The sequence below is a fragment of the Trichoderma reesei genome (genome assembly GCF_000167675.1).
Source record: "Trichoderma reesei QM6a unplaced genomic scaffold TRIREscaffold_40, whole genome shotgun sequence".
NCBI lineage: Eukaryota > Fungi > Ascomycota > Sordariomycetes > Hypocreales > Hypocreaceae > Trichoderma > Trichoderma reesei.
The window spans coordinates 71,125-89,857 of record NW_006711187.1 but is presented as its reverse complement, the minus strand read 5'-3'; the positions used below and the strand labels follow the sequence as shown (position 1 = coordinate 89,857).

At 47.9% G+C, this 18,733-nt stretch overlaps 7 protein-coding genes across 7 annotated transcripts; 4 read left to right on the top strand and 3 right to left on the bottom strand.

The window, feature by feature from the left end:
- Positions 1 to 1,876: 1,876 nt before the first annotated feature.
- On the top strand, positions 1,877 to 3,102 carry TRIREDRAFT_6037 (uncharacterized protein; the record flags this gene model as incomplete). The annotated part of the gene is made up of 5 exons (XM_006969728.1): positions 1,877 to 1,908; positions 1,988 to 2,069; positions 2,128 to 2,210; positions 2,275 to 2,872; positions 2,938 to 3,102. The coding sequence occupies 5 exons, from the start codon at positions 1,877 to 1,879 to the stop codon at positions 3,100 to 3,102; spliced, it is 960 nt and encodes a 319-aa protein (XP_006969790.1).
- Positions 3,103 to 3,508: 406 nt separating this feature from the next.
- TRIREDRAFT_112470 (uncharacterized protein) lies at positions 3,509 to 4,570 on the top strand (the record flags this gene model as incomplete). Its single annotated transcript, XM_006969755.1, has 1 exon — positions 3,509 to 4,570. The coding sequence occupies one exon, from the start codon at positions 3,509 to 3,511 to the stop codon at positions 4,568 to 4,570; it is 1,062 nt and encodes a 353-aa protein (XP_006969817.1).
- A 2,822-nt stretch (positions 4,571 to 7,392) lies between these two features.
- Positions 7,393 to 10,453, bottom strand: TRIREDRAFT_70778 (uncharacterized protein; the record flags this gene model as incomplete). Its single annotated transcript, XM_006969741.1, has 3 exons — positions 7,393 to 10,202; positions 10,273 to 10,369; positions 10,421 to 10,453. 3 exons carry the CDS (start codon positions 10,451 to 10,453, stop codon positions 7,393 to 7,395), a joined length of 2,940 nt encoding a protein of 979 aa, XP_006969803.1.
- Positions 10,454 to 10,947: 494 nt separating this feature from the next.
- TRIREDRAFT_52847 (uncharacterized protein) lies at positions 10,948 to 11,817 on the bottom strand (the record flags this gene model as incomplete). Its single annotated transcript, XM_006969740.1, has 3 exons — positions 10,948 to 11,077; positions 11,147 to 11,251; positions 11,309 to 11,817. The coding sequence occupies 3 exons, from the start codon at positions 11,815 to 11,817 to the stop codon at positions 11,011 to 11,013; spliced, it is 681 nt and encodes a 226-aa protein (XP_006969802.1). The 3' UTR covers positions 10,948 to 11,010.
- Positions 11,818 to 12,511: 694 nt separating this feature from the next.
- Positions 12,512 to 12,794, top strand: TRIREDRAFT_70750 (uncharacterized protein; the record flags this gene model as incomplete). Its single annotated transcript, XM_006969754.1, has 2 exons — positions 12,512 to 12,594; positions 12,656 to 12,794. Coding segments are annotated over 2 exons (222 nt in total), but the record flags the coding sequence as incomplete, so codon positions are not given.
- A 315-nt stretch (positions 12,795 to 13,109) lies between these two features.
- Positions 13,110 to 14,173, bottom strand: TRIREDRAFT_70736 (uncharacterized protein; the record flags this gene model as incomplete). The annotated part of the gene is made up of 4 exons (XM_006969739.1): positions 13,110 to 13,573; positions 13,630 to 13,786; positions 13,864 to 13,917; positions 13,985 to 14,173. The coding sequence occupies 4 exons, from the start codon at positions 14,171 to 14,173 to the stop codon at positions 13,110 to 13,112; spliced, it is 864 nt and encodes a 287-aa protein (XP_006969801.1).
- A 1,272-nt stretch (positions 14,174 to 15,445) lies between these two features.
- TRIREDRAFT_70772 (uncharacterized protein) lies at positions 15,446 to 18,609 on the top strand (the record flags this gene model as incomplete). Its single annotated transcript, XM_006969753.1, has 2 exons — positions 15,446 to 15,727; positions 15,793 to 18,609. 2 exons carry the CDS (start codon positions 15,446 to 15,448, stop codon positions 18,607 to 18,609), a joined length of 3,099 nt encoding a protein of 1,032 aa, XP_006969815.1.
- Between the last annotated feature and the right edge of the window lie 124 nt (positions 18,610 to 18,733).

Sequence of the window (18,733 nt, the reverse complement as noted above, 5' to 3'; positions counted from 1 at the left end):
TTATATTTTTTTTTAAATTTAAATTATAAACTTTTTTAAAATTATAATTTTAAGTATATTTATTTTTATATTATTTAATTTTTAATATACTAGTTTATATAAGTTTTTTTTTAATTAATATTAAATTAATAATATTATAATATAATTATATTAAATTTTTTTTAATAATAAATATAAATTATTAGCCTGCTTTTTTTATTAAAAAATAATAGCTTAATTTATACTATTTATTAATTAATTTATTAAGTAATTATTAACTTTTCTTAAATTATTTATAAACTTAATATATTCTTATTATTAATTAAGTATTTTTAATAATTATATTTATTTTTAATTTTTTTTAAATAATATTATTTATTTATTTAAAATTAAAATAAAGTTATAAAGTTATAAGTATTTTATATTAAAGTTATTATACTTATATATTATTATTATTAAAATTTATATTAAATTTATAAATAAGAACTTAAATAAAGTATTTTTTTAACTTTTTTAATATAAATATAATAAAAATAATAAATTAAAAAATTATAACTTTAATAATTATATTATTAAAATTAAAAAACTTATTAAATAAATTTTTATTAATAACTATTTTTTTATTTATTTTATAAAGTTTAAAATTTATTAATATAATATAATATAATATAATTTATTAAAATTAATATATATTCTTATTATTAAAATATAATTTTTTTTAAACTTTTAATATAAAATAAAATTAAAAGTTATATAAACTTATATAAATTAAATATAAAATATTTTTAATTTTATAATATATTTTTTTATTTAAATAAACTTTTATTAAGAAATATAAAATAAATATTAATTTTTATATATACTTATTTAAAAAGTAATTATATAATTAATATTTAGTAAACTTTAATTATAATAATAAACTAGTAGTTTTTATATTATTATTATAATTAAAGTATTATAAAAGCTAGGTTTATAAAAGTTATATATTATTATAGCTTAAAATATATTATAAAATACTAGTTAATAATTTATTATTTTTTTATATTAATTAAGTTAATATATATTTAATAAAACTTATAATACTATTAGTAAAGTAATAAAAATAATAATAATACTTTAATAAGAATTATACTATTACTTAATTTAAATTATTATTATTATTATTAAGCCTAAGTTATATTTATTATTTAAGTTATTAAGCCTATTTATATAAAGTAGCTTTAGAAAAATTAATATATAAATATTAAAAAAAAGTTAAACTACTTAAGTTAAAATTAAGTGCTTAATAAGGCTAGGGCTTTAACTTAATAATAATATATTTTATAAGTTAGTTAGCTAAGCTAATTAATATTATTATTATTAAGGTTTTTAGCTTTTTAATATAAATATTAATAAATTTAAGTCTTTTTATTAATATAAGTAAATTATTTTAATAGCTAGAGTTTATTATAACTAGGGTTTATTATATAAGCTAATTTAATAATAATTATTAATTATATATTAGCTTTTTATTACTTTTATTTTTTTATTTATATTTTATATTATATATTAACTTTAATAATAACTTTTATTAATAATAAAAAATATATAATTAATATAATAATACTTTACTTAAATTAGTAAGCTTATTACTATTATTTAACTTATAGTAAAATAAACATAGCTTAAATAAAGTTAAGTAGTCCTTTAGAAAGGGGTAGTTAGGTCTGTGACTAAGCATGTCACTTTAACGTTTCTAAAGGTTAGTGCGGGGCAAATGCCTAGACTGTGTTTCAAGCCTCGTAGATGCAGCTGCAACTGGTTGCGCGACTGGACCTCGTTCCAACCAGGCTTTAACCTGCCAAGTCACTCTAAATATCAACTCGTTTTGCCCTCAAAGCAGAGGACAGTACTCAAGATGGACTTTTCAAAGTTCAGCAAGGGCTTCTCGTAAGCTTCCGTAACCAGACTGCTCCAATCCGTGGCGCGCGCATCGATAATACTGACGGCATGGTTGCGACACTTGCAGCGACCTCAGTGCGCAGATTACCCCATTTGCGTCACGGACGCTACAGTTCACCAAGGAACAACTGGGCCAGGCGGATGATCGAGTATGCGACTCGCGATAACGGGACTGACGAGTGTGGCATTAACCATTCAATGTCATAGACTGAGCTTCCTGCGGATTACATCGACCTTGAGAAAAAGGTCGATGCTCTCAAACAAGCCCACCAGAAGATGCTGGCGGTGACGTTTGTCGTCCAACTAGCCCCTCCGGCTTATTGCACTGTTATGCTAACCTTTGCGGTTGGACAGGTCGCAATATGCTAACGAAGCTTATGACTACCCGCCCAATATCAAGGAGACCTTCCAGGACCTTGGTCGAACCGTGAGCGAAAAGGTCAGCCTTCTATCCTCGGCTACAACGCCTGCGGAAGCTCAAGCAGCCCTGGTGGCTCCGGCATCCGCGAAGCCGCAACCCAAGACCTTCAATCATGCCATTTCCCGTGCGAGCTTAGCTAGCAGCCAACTCCTGCACCAGCATCACACAGGGGCTGGCGAAGATCCCCTGGCGACCGCACTCGAGAAATATGCGCTTGCTATGGAACGGGTGGGCGATGCGCGCCTCGCCCAAGACTCGCAGATCCAGAGCCGGTTTCTGGCTGGGTGGAACACAACTCTCAACACAAACCTGACTTTCGCGGCACGCGCAAGAAAGAATGTGGAGAATTCAAGGTTGTCGCTTGATGCTGTCAAAGCTCGCGTGAAGGGCACGACGTTCAAGCTTGGTGGTCACTCTCGGGGCGATCGTCCAGACGACGCAGAGCTTAGCTCTGACGCCCAGGAGGAGATTGAAAAGGCCGAAGATGAGTTTGTCACACAGACCGAGGAAGCGGTTGGCGTGATGAAGAACGTAGGTCTATCCAATGCACATCGCCGTAAGGAAACTTTGAAGACTGATTCGTCATGCACATGCAGGTCTTGGACACGCCTGAGCCGCTTCGCAACCTCGCCGAGCTGGTTGCAGCTCAGATGGAGTATCACAAGAAGGCATATGAGATCCTGAGTGAACTCGCGCCGGTCCTCGAGACCCTGCAGACGGAGCAAGAAGTAGGCAGTACCTCCAAATTTTCAGCACTCTAAGAAGCATCTGACATTGAGGGCGATTATTAGGCCAGCTACCGAAGAAATCGCGACATGGCTTAAAGAATGCCTAGATGCTCTGCCAAAGCTGTCAAATCTGAAATAAAAAACCTGAACCTTTTGTAATGAGCAATGCATAATAATGTATATGGCTGTGGAAATACTGTCGAACCGATTATGGTGAGATGTTGTGACGAAGCAAATGTTGTTATGGGGCATTCCGTTGCCTAGTACCTAGGATCAATTCTAAAACTTGTACCTTGCACCTTTGAAATTCAATTGCCATCGCGACAATACATTCTCGCAATTAGATGAGGCAAGATCATGACAAAGGAGAAATAAGCGCCAAGAAAATCACAGAGAGGAGGAAGCAAGCAAGCAAGCAAGCCAGCAAATAGCGCTCTTCATGAGTTTTGACAAGCCTCTATACGGGGGTCAGGGCAAATCCCGTTTCCAGTCTTTTCGCAGCCCAAACCAATCGACGTCGGATATCCAGCTCGCTCTGGCAGGTCTTTCAGGAGCAGAGGATGAGGATGATCCGAGGCGGGCAGTGAAACACTTTCCGCACCGGTCGCAAGACTCGGGGGAGGACGAGAAGAAATATCAGTCCGACAACGAGCGGCGACAGCGCAAGTCGTCACGCCGGGATGACGATCGCAAAGGCCATCTGGACGTGATGCTTCGGGCGACTGAGCAATTCCTGGCTCAGGGAGACATCGCGAAAGCTGCCAAAGCCTTTGCAATCGTCCTCCAGCTGCGGCCTCGGGCTCAGCCCATCGACATTCGCCTGCACAATCTCTGGTCCATCGGGTCGGAGATCCTCATGCGGCAGCGCGAGCAGCTGCAAGAGATGGACCGACATCACACAGAGCTGTCGTCCTTCCAGAGCAGATCTGCCCGCGGTGACAGCAATGGAAGACGAGTGGCCGCACCTCGCTGGGGCTCTTCTGCCAACCTGAGTGAGATCAGGTCCTACTACGAGATATTGATCCGTCAGTTTGCATACGATCAAAAGCAACCAAACAAACCGTCGGCACTCGACTTTTGGCTGGCTTTGCTGAGCTGTGAGCTCAGCACCATCTACGCTGAGCATCTACGAAGCATTGCTCGACTGGAGGCTGATATAAGGCTCCAGAATGCGGACTCGGCGCCTGAGGACATTATTACCATGCCAACGTCGCCAGATACAGTTGAACATCTCGCCAGACGGCCCTGCTACGAAGTTGCAGACCCCGGGCCGCAGTACGAAACAAAGGAAGACTGGACCAGAGCTGCGAGGAAAGATGCCATCTCTCAGCGCACACTTACTCGGCTCCGGGATGTCAACCAAAGAATGGAGAAGCTCATGGATCAGCCGCCTTATTCCCACAACGAGCACTTCTTGCGTCTTAGGGAGATCACATCGCTTCTATCAAAAGACCTCACTTCATCAGATCCGAGCAATTCGAGGTTATACGTGGCAACCTGAAATCCACTCGTTAAGAGCCTCTAATCATCTCAACAGGATACTGGTATCATTATAAAAGAGTTTCGCGGATGCACTAGTGTGCGTCATGACAAACTTTGGAGACAGCCGCGACTCCGCTCGAGTTGTTCTATGTTCCCATCATGATATCATGATATCACGGTTTCATTTCTGGGCCCAACGATGCAGCAGCAAGGCCGTGTTTGAGCTGCCAACCACGACGCACCAGTCTCCGCCTGGGCTCCAAGAGACCTGCCTGCCCACGAAATTGGCGGACGATGCCTCCATCTTATGGTGTCGAAGCGGTTCGTGGGTGTCGGCCATGCTGTACTTGGTTGCCCAGGACTCCAACGTCTCTGGGCTAAATTCTCGAGAGTCGGCCTGCTTCACAGTCCCCGGAGCCGACGGGGCTTGGCCTTGACTAGCTGCTGCCCGAGACTTGTTTGTCGAGTCTGCTCTAGACCGCGGGATGACCGTCTTCTGCCAGCTGGGTAGTTGTACGGGCTTGTCCTTGTCCGCGGGATTCGACAGCGTCAACATGATATCGCGATGCGCAGTAAGTCTCTTTAGGTCCCAGAAAAATATGTTACCTGCAGCGTTGCAAAACGCCAGCACCGGATTCTGGTTGGGTACATGATGTAGCCTAAAGCGCATAAAGAACTGAGGGCCGCAGTTGGGAGTGTTGAAGGCCAGCAGCCGTGTATACTGTACCGGGCACTGAGGAGAGGTTACTGGAACGAAAGCGGACCGTGTAAGCCGTCCAGGGTCTTCATAGTTTGTCGGGAGGACATTCTGTGGCGTGGGAGCAGCGCTCTGGCTCGGTGGAGGCCCGTCTGAGGAGAATCCTTCAATCTTCCACAAGACAATGACGTTATCATGGCATGCTCTCGATAGAATGAGATCTCCGAAGAATGAAACGCTATAGTTCCGTTAGCGTGATGCTTCATCGCTTTGCCTAGGACAATGTTACCAATCAACGATGCCGCTGTGCACTGCAGAAGTTGAGAAATGGGGGTAATGGACCTGCAGCGGTGTGTCAATGGGTTCAGTGGGGAGATCGGGAACGGTCCACTGCATTGTAGGGAGCAATGGTTAGCATTTGTGCAGCCCCAAGTAAGGTTGGTAGAATGAAGTCATACCAAGTTGATGATCTGATCGTGGCCACCGGAGAGGAGATAGTTGCCAGTTTCATGGAAGGCCTGAGGAGCAATGTCAGCAGTTCTGTCTGAATTGCGAGAAAAGAGGCTGTCTTACGACGCTGAGCAGGTTCCACGAATGGCCCTCTCCGGCGAGGATACACAAACAAGGCTGGCGCCTGTGTTTCTCTTCCACGCTCCATATCCGCACACTTGTGTCGTCGGAGGCTGAAGCGATGATGTGCGGGTTAACAGGGGATGTAGCTAGATCGTTGACGTCCTTTTGCTTCCAGTGAGTAACGCAACTTCATGAAACCAAGGGTAAAGCGTGCCTGGGGCAAACGAACCCCTCCATGGCCGACAAGACACTAGGATAATGAGACAAACTCTTTAGTTCACTATTCAATCTTTTGGCCTCAAGGTAGAAGTGATGAATACCCACCTCGATCAAATCACCGCTGATCGCGTCATATATCTTGACCTTGGCATCAACGCCGCCGATGCAGATAGAAGGCCTTCCGGTACCGGCATCCATCGTCCACGTACAGCAGCAGCTGGCGGCCTCATCCTAAAGGTCGGTCAGCGAGATCCTCACTCGTGACAGAGAGCCTGACACGCACATCGTCGTCTCTGATGACGTTGATAACATGGCAGGGGTTGGCATCGTCTGGGTCCTTTGTAAGACGGCAGATAATTACCTAGTAACGGGTGTTAGCACACTTGCTTTTCGTTTTCTGAATGGCAAACTTTTCATGATGCCATCTCCCTGCAACTTACATGTTTCTTGCTGATGGCGGCAAAGACAGGCTCATGATCCAGAGGCTGGTAAGGGCAAAATTTGACATCGAAGAACTCTGTGTGTGTGTGTCTCGGGCGGTTAGTATTTCATCACGCATGGCCGCATGACAGCCGCTTTGATGTGAGGATTCAATGCTTGCCTGCAATATTGTCATCACTGCCAAGAAACCGGGTGTCATTCTGCGTTCACCATGAGTGCTGTTAGTGAGCCTTGAGCGACGCGCTCATCCCAAATGGCTGGCACTGACCTCTAGCGAGAAGGAGGTGCGCAGTTTGGGGAGCTCAAAGTTGACATCATCAACGCTCGCCATCCCGGCTGATGAGTAGGACGCGATGCCGTCAACAGGAGAGCATGATATGACAGCCTCAGGGTTCAATCCCTTTGTCTCTTTGAAGGTGTGAAGGTCATGTAGGTAGTTGTAAGTTGAACGAGACCCGCCCCACACCAACTTTGTCAGCAAATGTTATCCCACGAGGGAGGCCGCGATTCGGTTGGTGTTGATCAAGGCCCAACAAGATGACACTCTGGTGCAAGTCGCTCACGATGAAGTCCCAAGAATGACTGCGTACGTAGCACCTGAGAGGTGGCATTTCCGTCTTTGAGCCAGTCAAAGTAAAGTCATGGTAGCCTCGATCCGACCACCAGCAGCTTTCCGGTTGACTCTGCATTTGCCGTTGCGCCGCGAGTCAACTGAACCGACGACCTCTTTTCCTTGAGCCCAGCGACACTATTGACGATATATTTCATGGAAGAAGCGCTGATGCAATGCCTTGATCGCGAGGCATCGGTGATGAAGTATCCCTATAGCTTTATATATATGTATATATACGGTATGCACACACACGCAATGAGATGCTTCTACTGTCCAACAAAGTCCATACGGATAAAAGTCATTTCTCCTCACCTACATAATCACGCCAGGTCTCGATCGAATCGGGCCGTACATCATGCGCCCAACCTACTCCTTTCCATGCCTGCAGACGGCTCAAGTGTCGTAGTGTTGGGCGTCCATGAGGGCAGTTCCACGGCTTGTCCAACTCTCCCATGTGGTTGACAAGAGTATACATCTGGCTTCTCGTCATGGCCTTGCCAATCATGATGCTGCTTCGGCATGCTCTCATTGCAAGCATCTTTCGTACTTTGGATGGACGGGGTATATATGTGGACTCGGAAAATTTGTCGCCCAAGAGAGAGATAAGTTCCTCAAGATCCTCTAGTTTGAACGTCACTTCGCGGCTCAGGGGTAATGATGTCAACTGGCATCGCGCCCCTACAGGGAAGCGTCCTGATGTATCGGTCTCGACTTTGAACCCGTTTGCGTTCAGGGCGGCCGCGTTCTCCAGGATTATCTCTTCTTCGAGGGCCGTCAGCTGAAGCCTCTTGGGGTGGACAAGTCGCTGAGACTGTATCTCAGTGGTCCTCTGGAGCCGCTCATAGTTGTACTTCTCATCAGATGCATGCTGGTCGATGATGAAGAGCTCATCATGCTTCGCTTCAGTGCCAGAGCTCGTGTGGTTGGCGGGTTTCACGGCTATGATAAACCCAAGATTGAACTGGCCGATAATCCTCATTCGAGAAAAGTCCCCCTTTGAGATAATGAGAGGAAGCTTAGACTCTGCGTCGCTGGCGTCGATCCGCTCGACAGTAGAGGTACCTCGCGCCGAAGAATCAGGCATGCGACTCTGACGACGAGGATGTACATCTCGGAGCATTTTGCGGAGCTTTGCCTTGCCTACATGTAGGTTCTGTATCAAACACGTCGTGGCATCTTTGCGTCGTGCAGCTTTCGAGGGCTGTAAAGTCGACTCCAACGGATAGACGCTTGCATTTGCTGCACTAGCCGTAAAACCGCTATTGAGAGATGATATTGTAGGACTGATGCGGCTTACGCCAGGTTCTGTTTCTGTCTCGTGAGGCTGCATGGCATGTACTGATTGCCTGGCAGGAACGTCGTTGTGTGTGGCTTTGATGTTGTTCGGTACAGTTGACGGAGCTTGTGGCATAACTGGCTCAGTCTTTCGGCTGAGGAGTTCGGAAGCAAGTAGAAACGTCTTTGCTTTCCCGGATCTGGTGGATGTTGGAGGCAGCTCTTCAGGCTCCGAAGCTTGTTCTTCCACGTCCGAAGCAATGGAAGGGCTGCTCACTGTTCGCGCAGGCGGTATCGCGTCAGGTACATCGTTGCTGCCTATAGTCACGACGACATCTTCGGGAGCAGCGGATGTGGAAGAATCGGCTAGCTCTGCGTGTCCGGTGAAGATGGAGTTCAATAGTCTGCGAGATGGACCTGAGCCTCTGCTGGCGCTGGAAACGGCTAACGAATCCTCCCGAGAAGGGGCACGATCCATCAGAACAGTCTTCCAACGAGGAGTCTCCGGATCTCTTGTGTCTGAGGATGACCCGTCATCAATCTCAGGAGCCGAGTCCATATCCTCGTCTTCCTCGTCATTATCATCATCCTCCTCCTTGATGCGAGGCTTCTCTAGCTTATCACCTCGCGACCGCTTCATCGCTGACCGTGATGCTGGCGGAGTTCCATCGTCCTCTCTTGATCCCTGGCTGTCTTCCGTAGAATTGGACGTGGTATCTTCAGAACCGCGGGCGGGGTCTACCACAGAAGGAGGCGGGGATTCAGACCTAGACTGAGATGCTGCCTTGTCGAACAGCCGAGCAAGTTGTCCGGGTTTGATGAGTTTGTCATGGGAAGTCTGCACCTTCGTACCCTGAGTAGATGTCGCAATCGATATACTGTCTTCCTGCGTATCAAACAGTTGGGACAAGGAGACGCGGAGTGTGTCGAGGAGGGTATTTTGATCGTGTAATAATATAGACCGCTTATCAGGGCTCACATTCACGTCGTAGAGCATCGTATCCAGCTGGACATCGGCGAAAATGAAAGGCGACTGAGAGTTGTTATACGATCGATAGACCTCGTTGAACACTTTGGCTAGCTGGGGCAGCGAGCAGGGTCGGCCATTGACGAAAAACATTTGGCGATCCGGCGTTTGCCTGCCCTCACCATGGACAGGCTTCGACACATGACCAACAACACGGACATCATGGCTGCTGGGTGTCGCCTTCTCACCGATTCGTAAGTCAGGCCGAGTACCCGACGGTTGGAGTTCCAGGTGCAAATCGAGAGGTATCAACGCCGCCAGCGTTTTGGCGCCGAAAATGTTGATGATGTTGTCACGAGTGCTCGGGTTGCCTTTGGTGGAGAAGAGTATGATGCGCTTGCCCTTTGTCGGTTGCTGAGATACAGAGAATTTCACATTCGTTAAGATGCACGCGTACTGATTAAGTAGAGCAATAACCTTGTGCCATTCTCGCTTGATGTTACGGTCAAGTTCTCGGCGCCGGACGGGGAGGTTGTGGAACAAGTTTTCCACTGTGACGGTGGTCCCTCGCTGGGCGGCAACGACGGTCGTCCCCTCCAGCTCTCCCGACTGGTGGAACGTTAACCGGGAGCCTTTAGGGACATGTTCCTCTAGACATGTTGTCACGGTGAGGATGGATAGAGCGCATAGGGATGCTAAAGCTTCGCCGCGAAATCCGAACGTCTGAAGCGATTCTATGTCAGAATAGGAAGAAAGCTTTGACGTGTGGTGCTTCAGAGCGACAGAGCTGTAGTTGGCGGGTGAGATTCCAGATCCATTGTCTTGAACCTCGATCGAATCGAGGCCTTGGTTCTTGAAACGGACATCTTGACCACTAGTCAGCTAGAAGAAGGCTGGAACAGAGGACACTGCAGCTGTGGTAGAGCGCGCACAAACCTATGATTGTTGCCCCAGAGTCGACGCTGTTCTCAACCAGCTCTTTGACTACAGAACACAGGTCAACAATGACCTGCCCGGATTGAATTTGATGGACCTGGCGAAGACATGTGAGCGAGCTTCTTTAATAACGAGCGAGAGAGCTTACAGTGCGGCCATCAATCTGTTTGATAGTGGCCATATATTCTAGCAAATGATTTCAAAAGCAATGTTCAAGCTGTCGTGTCACTCACCACTGAGATGCGACAATGTCATCAGAGAAGCGCGCGTCAACACTGGAAACCAGAGCGCGTTAGTTAGTGTACCGCGTAAAGTAGTATTATATAATAGTCTAACGCCCACTTATACTACCTACGTTACTACTGTCATTGATGCAGCAAGTTTAAACATTAACCTGCCCATATATTACTATTTATTTAAATTAGATGAACTATATGATTCAGTTAAAAAATTCATCTTAAATACTCTTTGTCTTAAATGATCTAGTGATATATATATCGCTTAGGTGAATAAAAGGCCGTTTCGGGATATGGCATTGGAATTAGTATTAATCATTAGGAGACTGGAGAATACACAGCTCTGAATCTTATGAAATACTCTATCTCTTGAATGGTTAAGTGATATATATATATATATATATATATATATATAGCTTAGATGAATAAGAGGCCGTTTCGGGAAATGATATTGGAATTGGTATTGATAATTGAGAGACTAGAGAATACACAGCTCTGAATCTTATGACGTTTGCCGCTCGAAATATGTCCACTGCCCTGGAGCCGGCTTTTCTTCCAGATCTTCCCAGCTACAGTCAATGTTAGCATTACAAGGGATGCTTGTATGTCCGCAATATCCTGACTAAGGAATGACTTACACTTGCGCCTTTTCCATGGTATCAATCAACTGTAGTTCACCTTCCGCCACCTGGATGACCTCTTCGATGAGACCAGCGCCCAGCTGCTGCTCAAGTTCCTTGACCCTGTCTCGACCGTTAGCCACCTAACAGATACGTGGAGCAAGCTTCGATGAGCCTTACTGTTCAGCAGTCAACTGAGGTTCTTCCTCCCACTCCAGCTTGACGTCGTTGATGTTTTGATGTTCCGACGGATCTGGGATGATGTCGCCGCTAGCCACCGGGCTCTCGCCATTCCATTCCTCGACACGGACGTCTCCGGCTTCATGCGCGATTCCAACAACAAAGACGCGGTTGCCAAACTTGACAGTCCTGGCACCACTGCCATCGGCTCGATCGCTTGCAGACTCGAACTGGTGGGGGTACTTCCGCATCAGCTCCTTGGCCTTGACAGTCCACTCTTCGTACCCGGGGGGGACAATCTTCTCGACGAGGCCCATGCGATGCTTGGTGGTCGCCTCGACGGACTGGCGGTACAGCGAGGTCTCGGGGATGCTTTGCAGTCGGTTGAGCGTGGTGTTGTACAGGTAAAGGAGCGTTGACCGGGGCGTCTTGTGCGTCCACAGCCCCGTGAGGCCGGTCGGAGTCCCGGGCTCCAGGTAGTTGGCGAGAGCTCGAAGGGTCGGCCGCATCTTGGCGAGGGTCAATGGGAAGCCGATGGGAAGCAGTGCGCAATTGACCGTGAGGCTATTGCGCCGCGGGGAGAAGTTTGAACTGTAAGGTAGATCTAGCTTGTCCGGAGTGGGGGCCCACACGCTCCACCCGGCCACCCGGACTCGAGGCTCGATACAGCGGAACAAGACTAAGCAATAGGGAATATGCAAGTGGTAGTATGCTTTTTATTTTATTTGATTCTTAAAAGTCTATAATAACTATATATATTAAACTATTAATAATAGAATACTTTTTTCTTTCTAAGATAATATATCTTGAATCTTATAATATAATAATAACTGACTTATTAATCTAGTTTTATAGAAGATTACAATGGATCTTGTTCATGGGTCGAGAAATAACAGTGTATTGATTACATAATTATACGTCGGATAATCTCGAGGCGTACCGAAAAGCCACTCGATGACGCGCCGCCCTGGTCGGCCTCTAGAATTACAATGCGTCGGGGACGGTAATCCACCATCATCTAGCGCTCGGGGTACAGCTTCATACCTGCAGTTGCGTCGCCAGTCATCTGTCACCAAATAGGACTTGCTCTCTCCAACTTGTCCCCCTCCACCGCCAATCCATCAGAATGGCCCAGGGGTAAGCATCACCAGCGCAATGCACGGGATTCTCTGCTAACGGAGCTGTCGGTTGTTTGTTCATAGATATTCCATTGTCATCGGCCTCCTGGTCATCGTTGCGTTGAGCGCAGCGGCCTGGTTTCTGTCTCCCAAGGGCGAGAACCAAGTGTCAGTCTTCTATCGCGTCTCTCTCCGGAAACCCCATCATGCTGACGTCTCCTCGTGACAGGTTATGGCGGTCCTCTCTGATCCTGGCCATCGTCAGCTGCTATCTCATGTGGCTAATTACTTTCCTCGCCCAACTGCATCCGCTCATCGCCCCGAGACGAAGCAATCTACGAGAGGAGTTCGTGGGGCACAGCATCTAGATCCGACAGCTGGCTACAATCAGCGCACCGCCAGGTGCATGGGACCTATTGGCGTTGGGGATTATACTTTGTTCAGTTCGAGCTGTATCGCTATCGGGATTTTTCTCTGGGAATCGACGTCCTCGCCTGCAAGCTATCCATGATTAAGCGCAGAAAGAGAGCTGCCGACGAAGCTTCGATTCGGTTGGCGTTGCGAAGCCTTGCGGATTCTTCATAATGCAGACCGGCGTTAGTACTGTTATCATTTAATATTGACCTTGTTTTTGTAATATTGGTACGGTTGATATATGCTCATTGGTTGTCGAGATTCACCCTCTATCCTACAGCCAGACGGCCGGCCCAATCTCTCAGATACTTGACCAAGGCCCAAAGAGCCTTGCCGTCTGCAGCAACGCTGCTATCGCCGATGGAATCTACATCACCCAGTCCAGCAGAGATGAGTATCAGCTGGCCCACGGCCCAGCGCACCGATGCGCCGGCAATTGCCAAGAAGCAAGCAACATAATACTTGCAGTCCAGTAGAATGCGCAGGGCTTCTACATTGTTTGCCACAACAGCCCATCCCAGAGACCTGGCTGCAGCGGGCACATCGTATTCCCAGATGACCATCAGTATGGGAAATAGTTTGGTCGACGATGAAACAAGCAGAGCTGTCGACACCGAGTTCGGACGAGCATACCGTGGCATCAGCCCCGTAAGATGCAGCGGCGAGAAGCGGGAGGATGTTAGGAACCGGATGCTCAGGTGGAAGGCGATGGTGGAAAGGGCGCAGAGAACCACTGAGTTTGCGACGTTAGCCGATGCGGGTGGCTGTGTAGAAGGATAGAGAACCTACAGAAAAACATGTACTGGATCACAATCGGCTGCTCAGCGAGGGGTCCCAATTTACTCTCTCCAGGTGTCGACGACGGAATGGTTTGCTTCTCTATGCGCGCCCATGTCAAGTAGACGTCAAACAGCAGAAGCAACACCCCCAAGCGAATAATGGAAGGCTATATCGGACGTTAGCATACAGGCGTGCGGCGACTGCTGGCGGGGGGAGGAAGGGAGGCGGGCACAGCCGACGTACGTCGAAGCGATCGCCATCTCGCATCAGGGTGTTGTGCAGTAAATGGCGATAGACCTATATGGAGACTCGGATATGAGAAGACATGCCACGCATAATAAGGCGAGTTCAAGCAAGTATATACCTGAGGTTTGATGAGGACCAGATCGATAAAGAGAACGACAAAGTCGTGCTCTACATATTTATCGCAAAAGTTGCCGCATTTGCGGCAGACAGTGAGACGAATCAAGTGGCCATTGGACTTGTCATCGGCTCCAGAGTATTGTGTCCATAGAGTTTTGACGGGATACCGGCATTCTATACAGATAGGCATTGAGCTGATGGCAAGACACGTAACCTCGACATGGATCTTCTGTTGTTAGATGCCGTGGCGTATGTCTGCGCATGTGTCGTCTAGTGACTTACATCAAGATGGCGTCCAAGGTGGTCGGTGGTTCGCGGTGGTTGTTGCAATCAGCAAAGGTAAAGTGGGAATGATGCATTACCGATAGGTAGCATGGATATAGGTAGTACCTGTGGTGATACTAATACTAGATCAATGCTAGTACTGTACCTACCTACTAAGGTACCTACCTACCCCTGCCTGAATTCAGTACCTATCGGTTAGCCTACCTGAAGGCTTGGATGTATGTACATAGGTACCTTTGGGAATTGGAAGTCCTGGGAGGTGAAGGGGTTTAACTGCATCTGGGAGTAACGCCCATGCATTTTTCAGTGGATATGCAGTTGGCGGGTTCATTTATCAGGGTCTTGAGAGTATGTACTACTATGCAGAGGTTCCATAACGGCTAGACGACATTGACACATGGCACTAGCAGAAGTCGGACTTGACGTGTTATTGGCGATGGTGCTATGATTATGAATGGCAATCTTCTTTGATGCACAGTTTTCTCGCTCATGTTGTGCGAAGCATGTACAATGCAAGCTCTGTGATGTGACAGTACTACATAGGTAGGTACATAGGTAGGTAGGTAGGTACTAGGCCTCTTGCTGACAATACGTACGAATGTGATAAGATGGCCCGGGTTGCCCTGCATTAGTGCGCAAATGCTGGATTGCTAAATAATAACGCGAAACGCTCCCCCCCAACTTGTCGAGCTGCCTTCCCGCGATGATCCACTTAGCGCTCTGCTGCTCGCGCTGCCCGCTCCCATTGGCCCAGCTGGCCGCGGAATGGGTCGCATTCGGCCGTGTGACTTTCTGCTTTAATTTCCTCCACTACTTTTTCCCAGAAGTTGTTAATACCACTACTTACTGCTATCGCCTTGCTCTGGCCGTGCTGCAGCAACCCATAGCCACCCACAGCTTCGGCCTCACCAAGGGTCTCCCGTCGGCCTTTCCCATGAAGAGGCGCTCGTCCTCTGTCGACGTCGGTGGCAATACCTCCCTCGAGCTGCAAGACCCAGACGCCGAGCCGGAAGACCGCCTCAATGGCCTAGTATCCCGCCACTCGTCGACTCTGGACCGACAGCTGAGCGGCCTCTACTCGAACTCGAACCAGGCGAATGGCCACCAGCAGCACCCTCCCAGCCATGCAGCGATCGCATCCTTCTCACCACTGTCGCTCCCTTCCCCGTCGCCCAGTATGACCACGACCAAGCAGCCGCCCTCAGCAGCGTCGGGGGCGCGCGGTCGCGGCCTTTGGTTCCTGTCGATCCTCTGCTTCTTGGTTGCCACGGCTGGTGTCGGTCTCTTGGTCGCCATTTTCCGGTCTCTCACGACTCGCCAGATCGAGCCCAAGGGATGCCGAATGTCGTACATGCGGCCCTCTTACATCCACTTCTCCGAATTCGACACCGAGCACACCCGCTTCGCGAGCAAATACTCTCTCTACCTCTATCGCGAGCAAGGGATTGATGGCGGTCAGGTTGGTTCAGTTTCCCCCTTCCCGGATAAGCAGACACACCCAAGCTCACACTCCACGGCAACAAGCTGCGCGGTATCCCGGTGCTCTTTATCCCGGGCAATGCCGGAAGCTACAAGCAAGTCCGACCAATCGCTGCAGAGACGGCCAACTACTTTCATGACCATCTTCAGCACGACAGAAGCCAGCTAGAATCCGGCATCAGGAGCCTTGATTTCTTCACAGTCGACTTCAACGAGGACATTACTGCGTTCCATGGCCAGACATTGCTTGATCAAGCCGAATACCTCAACGAGGCCGTCCGCTATATCCTTTCGCTCTACACCGAGCCTCAAAGAGTCTCTCGCGACTCGCATCTCCCGGACCCTACATCAGTACTGATTCTGGGGCATTCCATGGGGGGTGTTGTCGCGAGGGCAATGCTCGTTCAGCCAAACTACCAGGAGAACTCGATCAACACCATCATTACAATGTCAGCACCACATGCGCGACCCCCGGTTACGTTCGACAGCCGAATCGTGCAGATCTACGACGAGATCAACGACTATTGGCGGCGAGCCTATACCCAGAAATGGGCCAGCAACAATCCGCTGTGGCACGTCACACTGGTGTCCATCGCTGGAGGAAATCTGGACACTGTCGTGCCCTCCGACTATGCTAGCATCGAATCGCTCGTGCCCGAAACCCATGGGTTCACCGTTTTCACCTCGGGCATTCCAACAGTCTGGACCAGCATGGACCACCAGGCAATTCTGTGGTGCGACCAGTTTCGACGAGTTCTGGCGCAGACTCTGTATGATATCGTTGACGTCCACCGGGCCTCCCAGACAAAACCGCGGGCTCAAAGGATGAGGGTCTTTAAGAGGCGACTCTTGACTGGCCTGGAACCAATCGCCGAGAAGACTCTGTCTCTGAGCGAACCGACAATACTACTGACCCTGGATGACTCGTCTAGTACGGTAGTGCCGACCGGGGTCCGACTCGTACTGTCGCAACTGGGTTCTGAGGCTGCACCGAGGGCCTATCTCCTCCCCGTGCCGCCTCATGGATCGCTGGAACCAAAGCGCTTCACTTTGTTGACCGATGCTCAACTGAATGCGCCCGTCGACGGCAATCAGCTGCAGGTCCTCCTGTGCAGCGTCGCGAGTGTCGGCCCTATTCTGTCCTCCACAATTGACCTATCGAGAAATGGCACCACGCCGACAAGGTTAGCATGTAAGGATGCTGCGTCCGACACGGTCCTTCTGCCGGCTTCAAGAACGGATATCGAAACCCCATTCTACCTGGACGGACAATCCCGGATAGATCCCTTTTCGTACCTCCAATATGATGCCGAACACCTCTCTGATCATCAATTTGTCGCTGTCATTGATAGAGCAGCGAGCGCCAGGCCCGGCTTCGTTGTCGCGGAATTCAGCGATCACTCGTCCTTTCAGAAAAAAGAAGACGTCGGTCTCGCCCGTCTTCTTACATTTGGGCTATCCCTCCGGCTGCCTGCTGATCGGCCCCTTGCCATGGACATCCATATACCGGTTCTCAAGTCAAGCCTCATAGCTTATGAGATGGTGATCAACAATCAGCCGTGTGTCGGAAAGCCGCTCCTTTTTGCGCCACTCATACGGCAATACATCCAAAGGCCCTACGAATCCAAGTTTTTCGTTAATGCCAGGACGACTGGGATCAGTTTCCATGGTGTTGCTCCATACATGCCGCCTCCGCTCGCATCCTCGGGCGCCGATGGCGTGGCTTTCGGAATCTGGTCTGATCCGACATGTCAAGCCCCCCTGGAGATTGACCTTTATGTCGATGTGCTGGGGAGCCTTGGCAAGCTGTATATGCGATATCGCACAGTCTTTGCAGCTTTCCCTTTGCTCATTGTTACGCTAGTACTCCGAAAGCAGTTCCGTGTCTATGACACGACGGGCACATTCATCTCCTTCTCCGAAGGCCTGGATCTGTCTCTACGACAGTCCATTCCGCTCTTACTTTCTGGCCTCACTCTGCTCTCCCTCTCTCCCAGCGGGGTGACTACCTTTCTCGCCGCACTCGTGGAGAGCAATCAGGCGAATCCGAACCTTTTCTCGAACATCAGCTTTCACAAAAACGACCTCCTCATTGGTACTGACGACCCCTTGTTCATATACCTCGTGCCTTTTATTGGCATTGTATGTATCGGCGTCTGTACTGTGCTTCATTACGTTCTTCTTGCGTTGACAAGAATTCTTGGCGTCGCATATGCCATTTCTACCGCATTGCCTGCGATCAATGGCAGCAAGCCGCCGAGCTCATTGCCAGCCTTTGCGCCGTCCACGCCTCGGCGAAGGGTGATTTCGACTATTATTCTACTATTTCTCGTTTCGACCTTTATTCCGTACCAATTCGCCTACTTGGTCGCCTGTCTTGTACAGATTTTGACTGTCGTTCGCGCGCTGCGCATCTACGTCGTCACCCCGTCAACGGCCAATTCCAACTATTATCATTACTCGCACTCTATTCTCCTGCTGATGATGTGGGTTCTTCCGATTAATCTGCCCATCTTGGCAGTCTGGGTTCGTAACCTCGCTGTTCACTGGCTCACACCCTTTTCTTCCCATCACAATGTGCTGTCCATCATGCCATTCATACTCCTTGTGGAGAATTTGACAACAGGGAAGATGGTGCCGCAGATTACTTGTGGATTTCGCCACATCACGAGCGGGCTTCTTTTCGGGACGGCGCTCTGCGCGGCAATCTATGGCGTTTCACGGGCATATATGCTTCATTACTTGGTTAATGTGGTGGCCGGGTGGCTCGTCATCCTTCACTCTTCTGCAGAGCCATGGTCGCTGATGAACTTTGGTATGTTTTTGGAAGGAGACGCGAATGAGTTGGAAGAAAAGCAGTGATTCGCACTGAATAATGGTATAGATGTTTATATGACAAGCGTTGCTTTTGGTTACCATCGCTTTATACCTTATCGTTAATACACCTGATATAGATAATTGTAACATAACAATATATATAAAATCT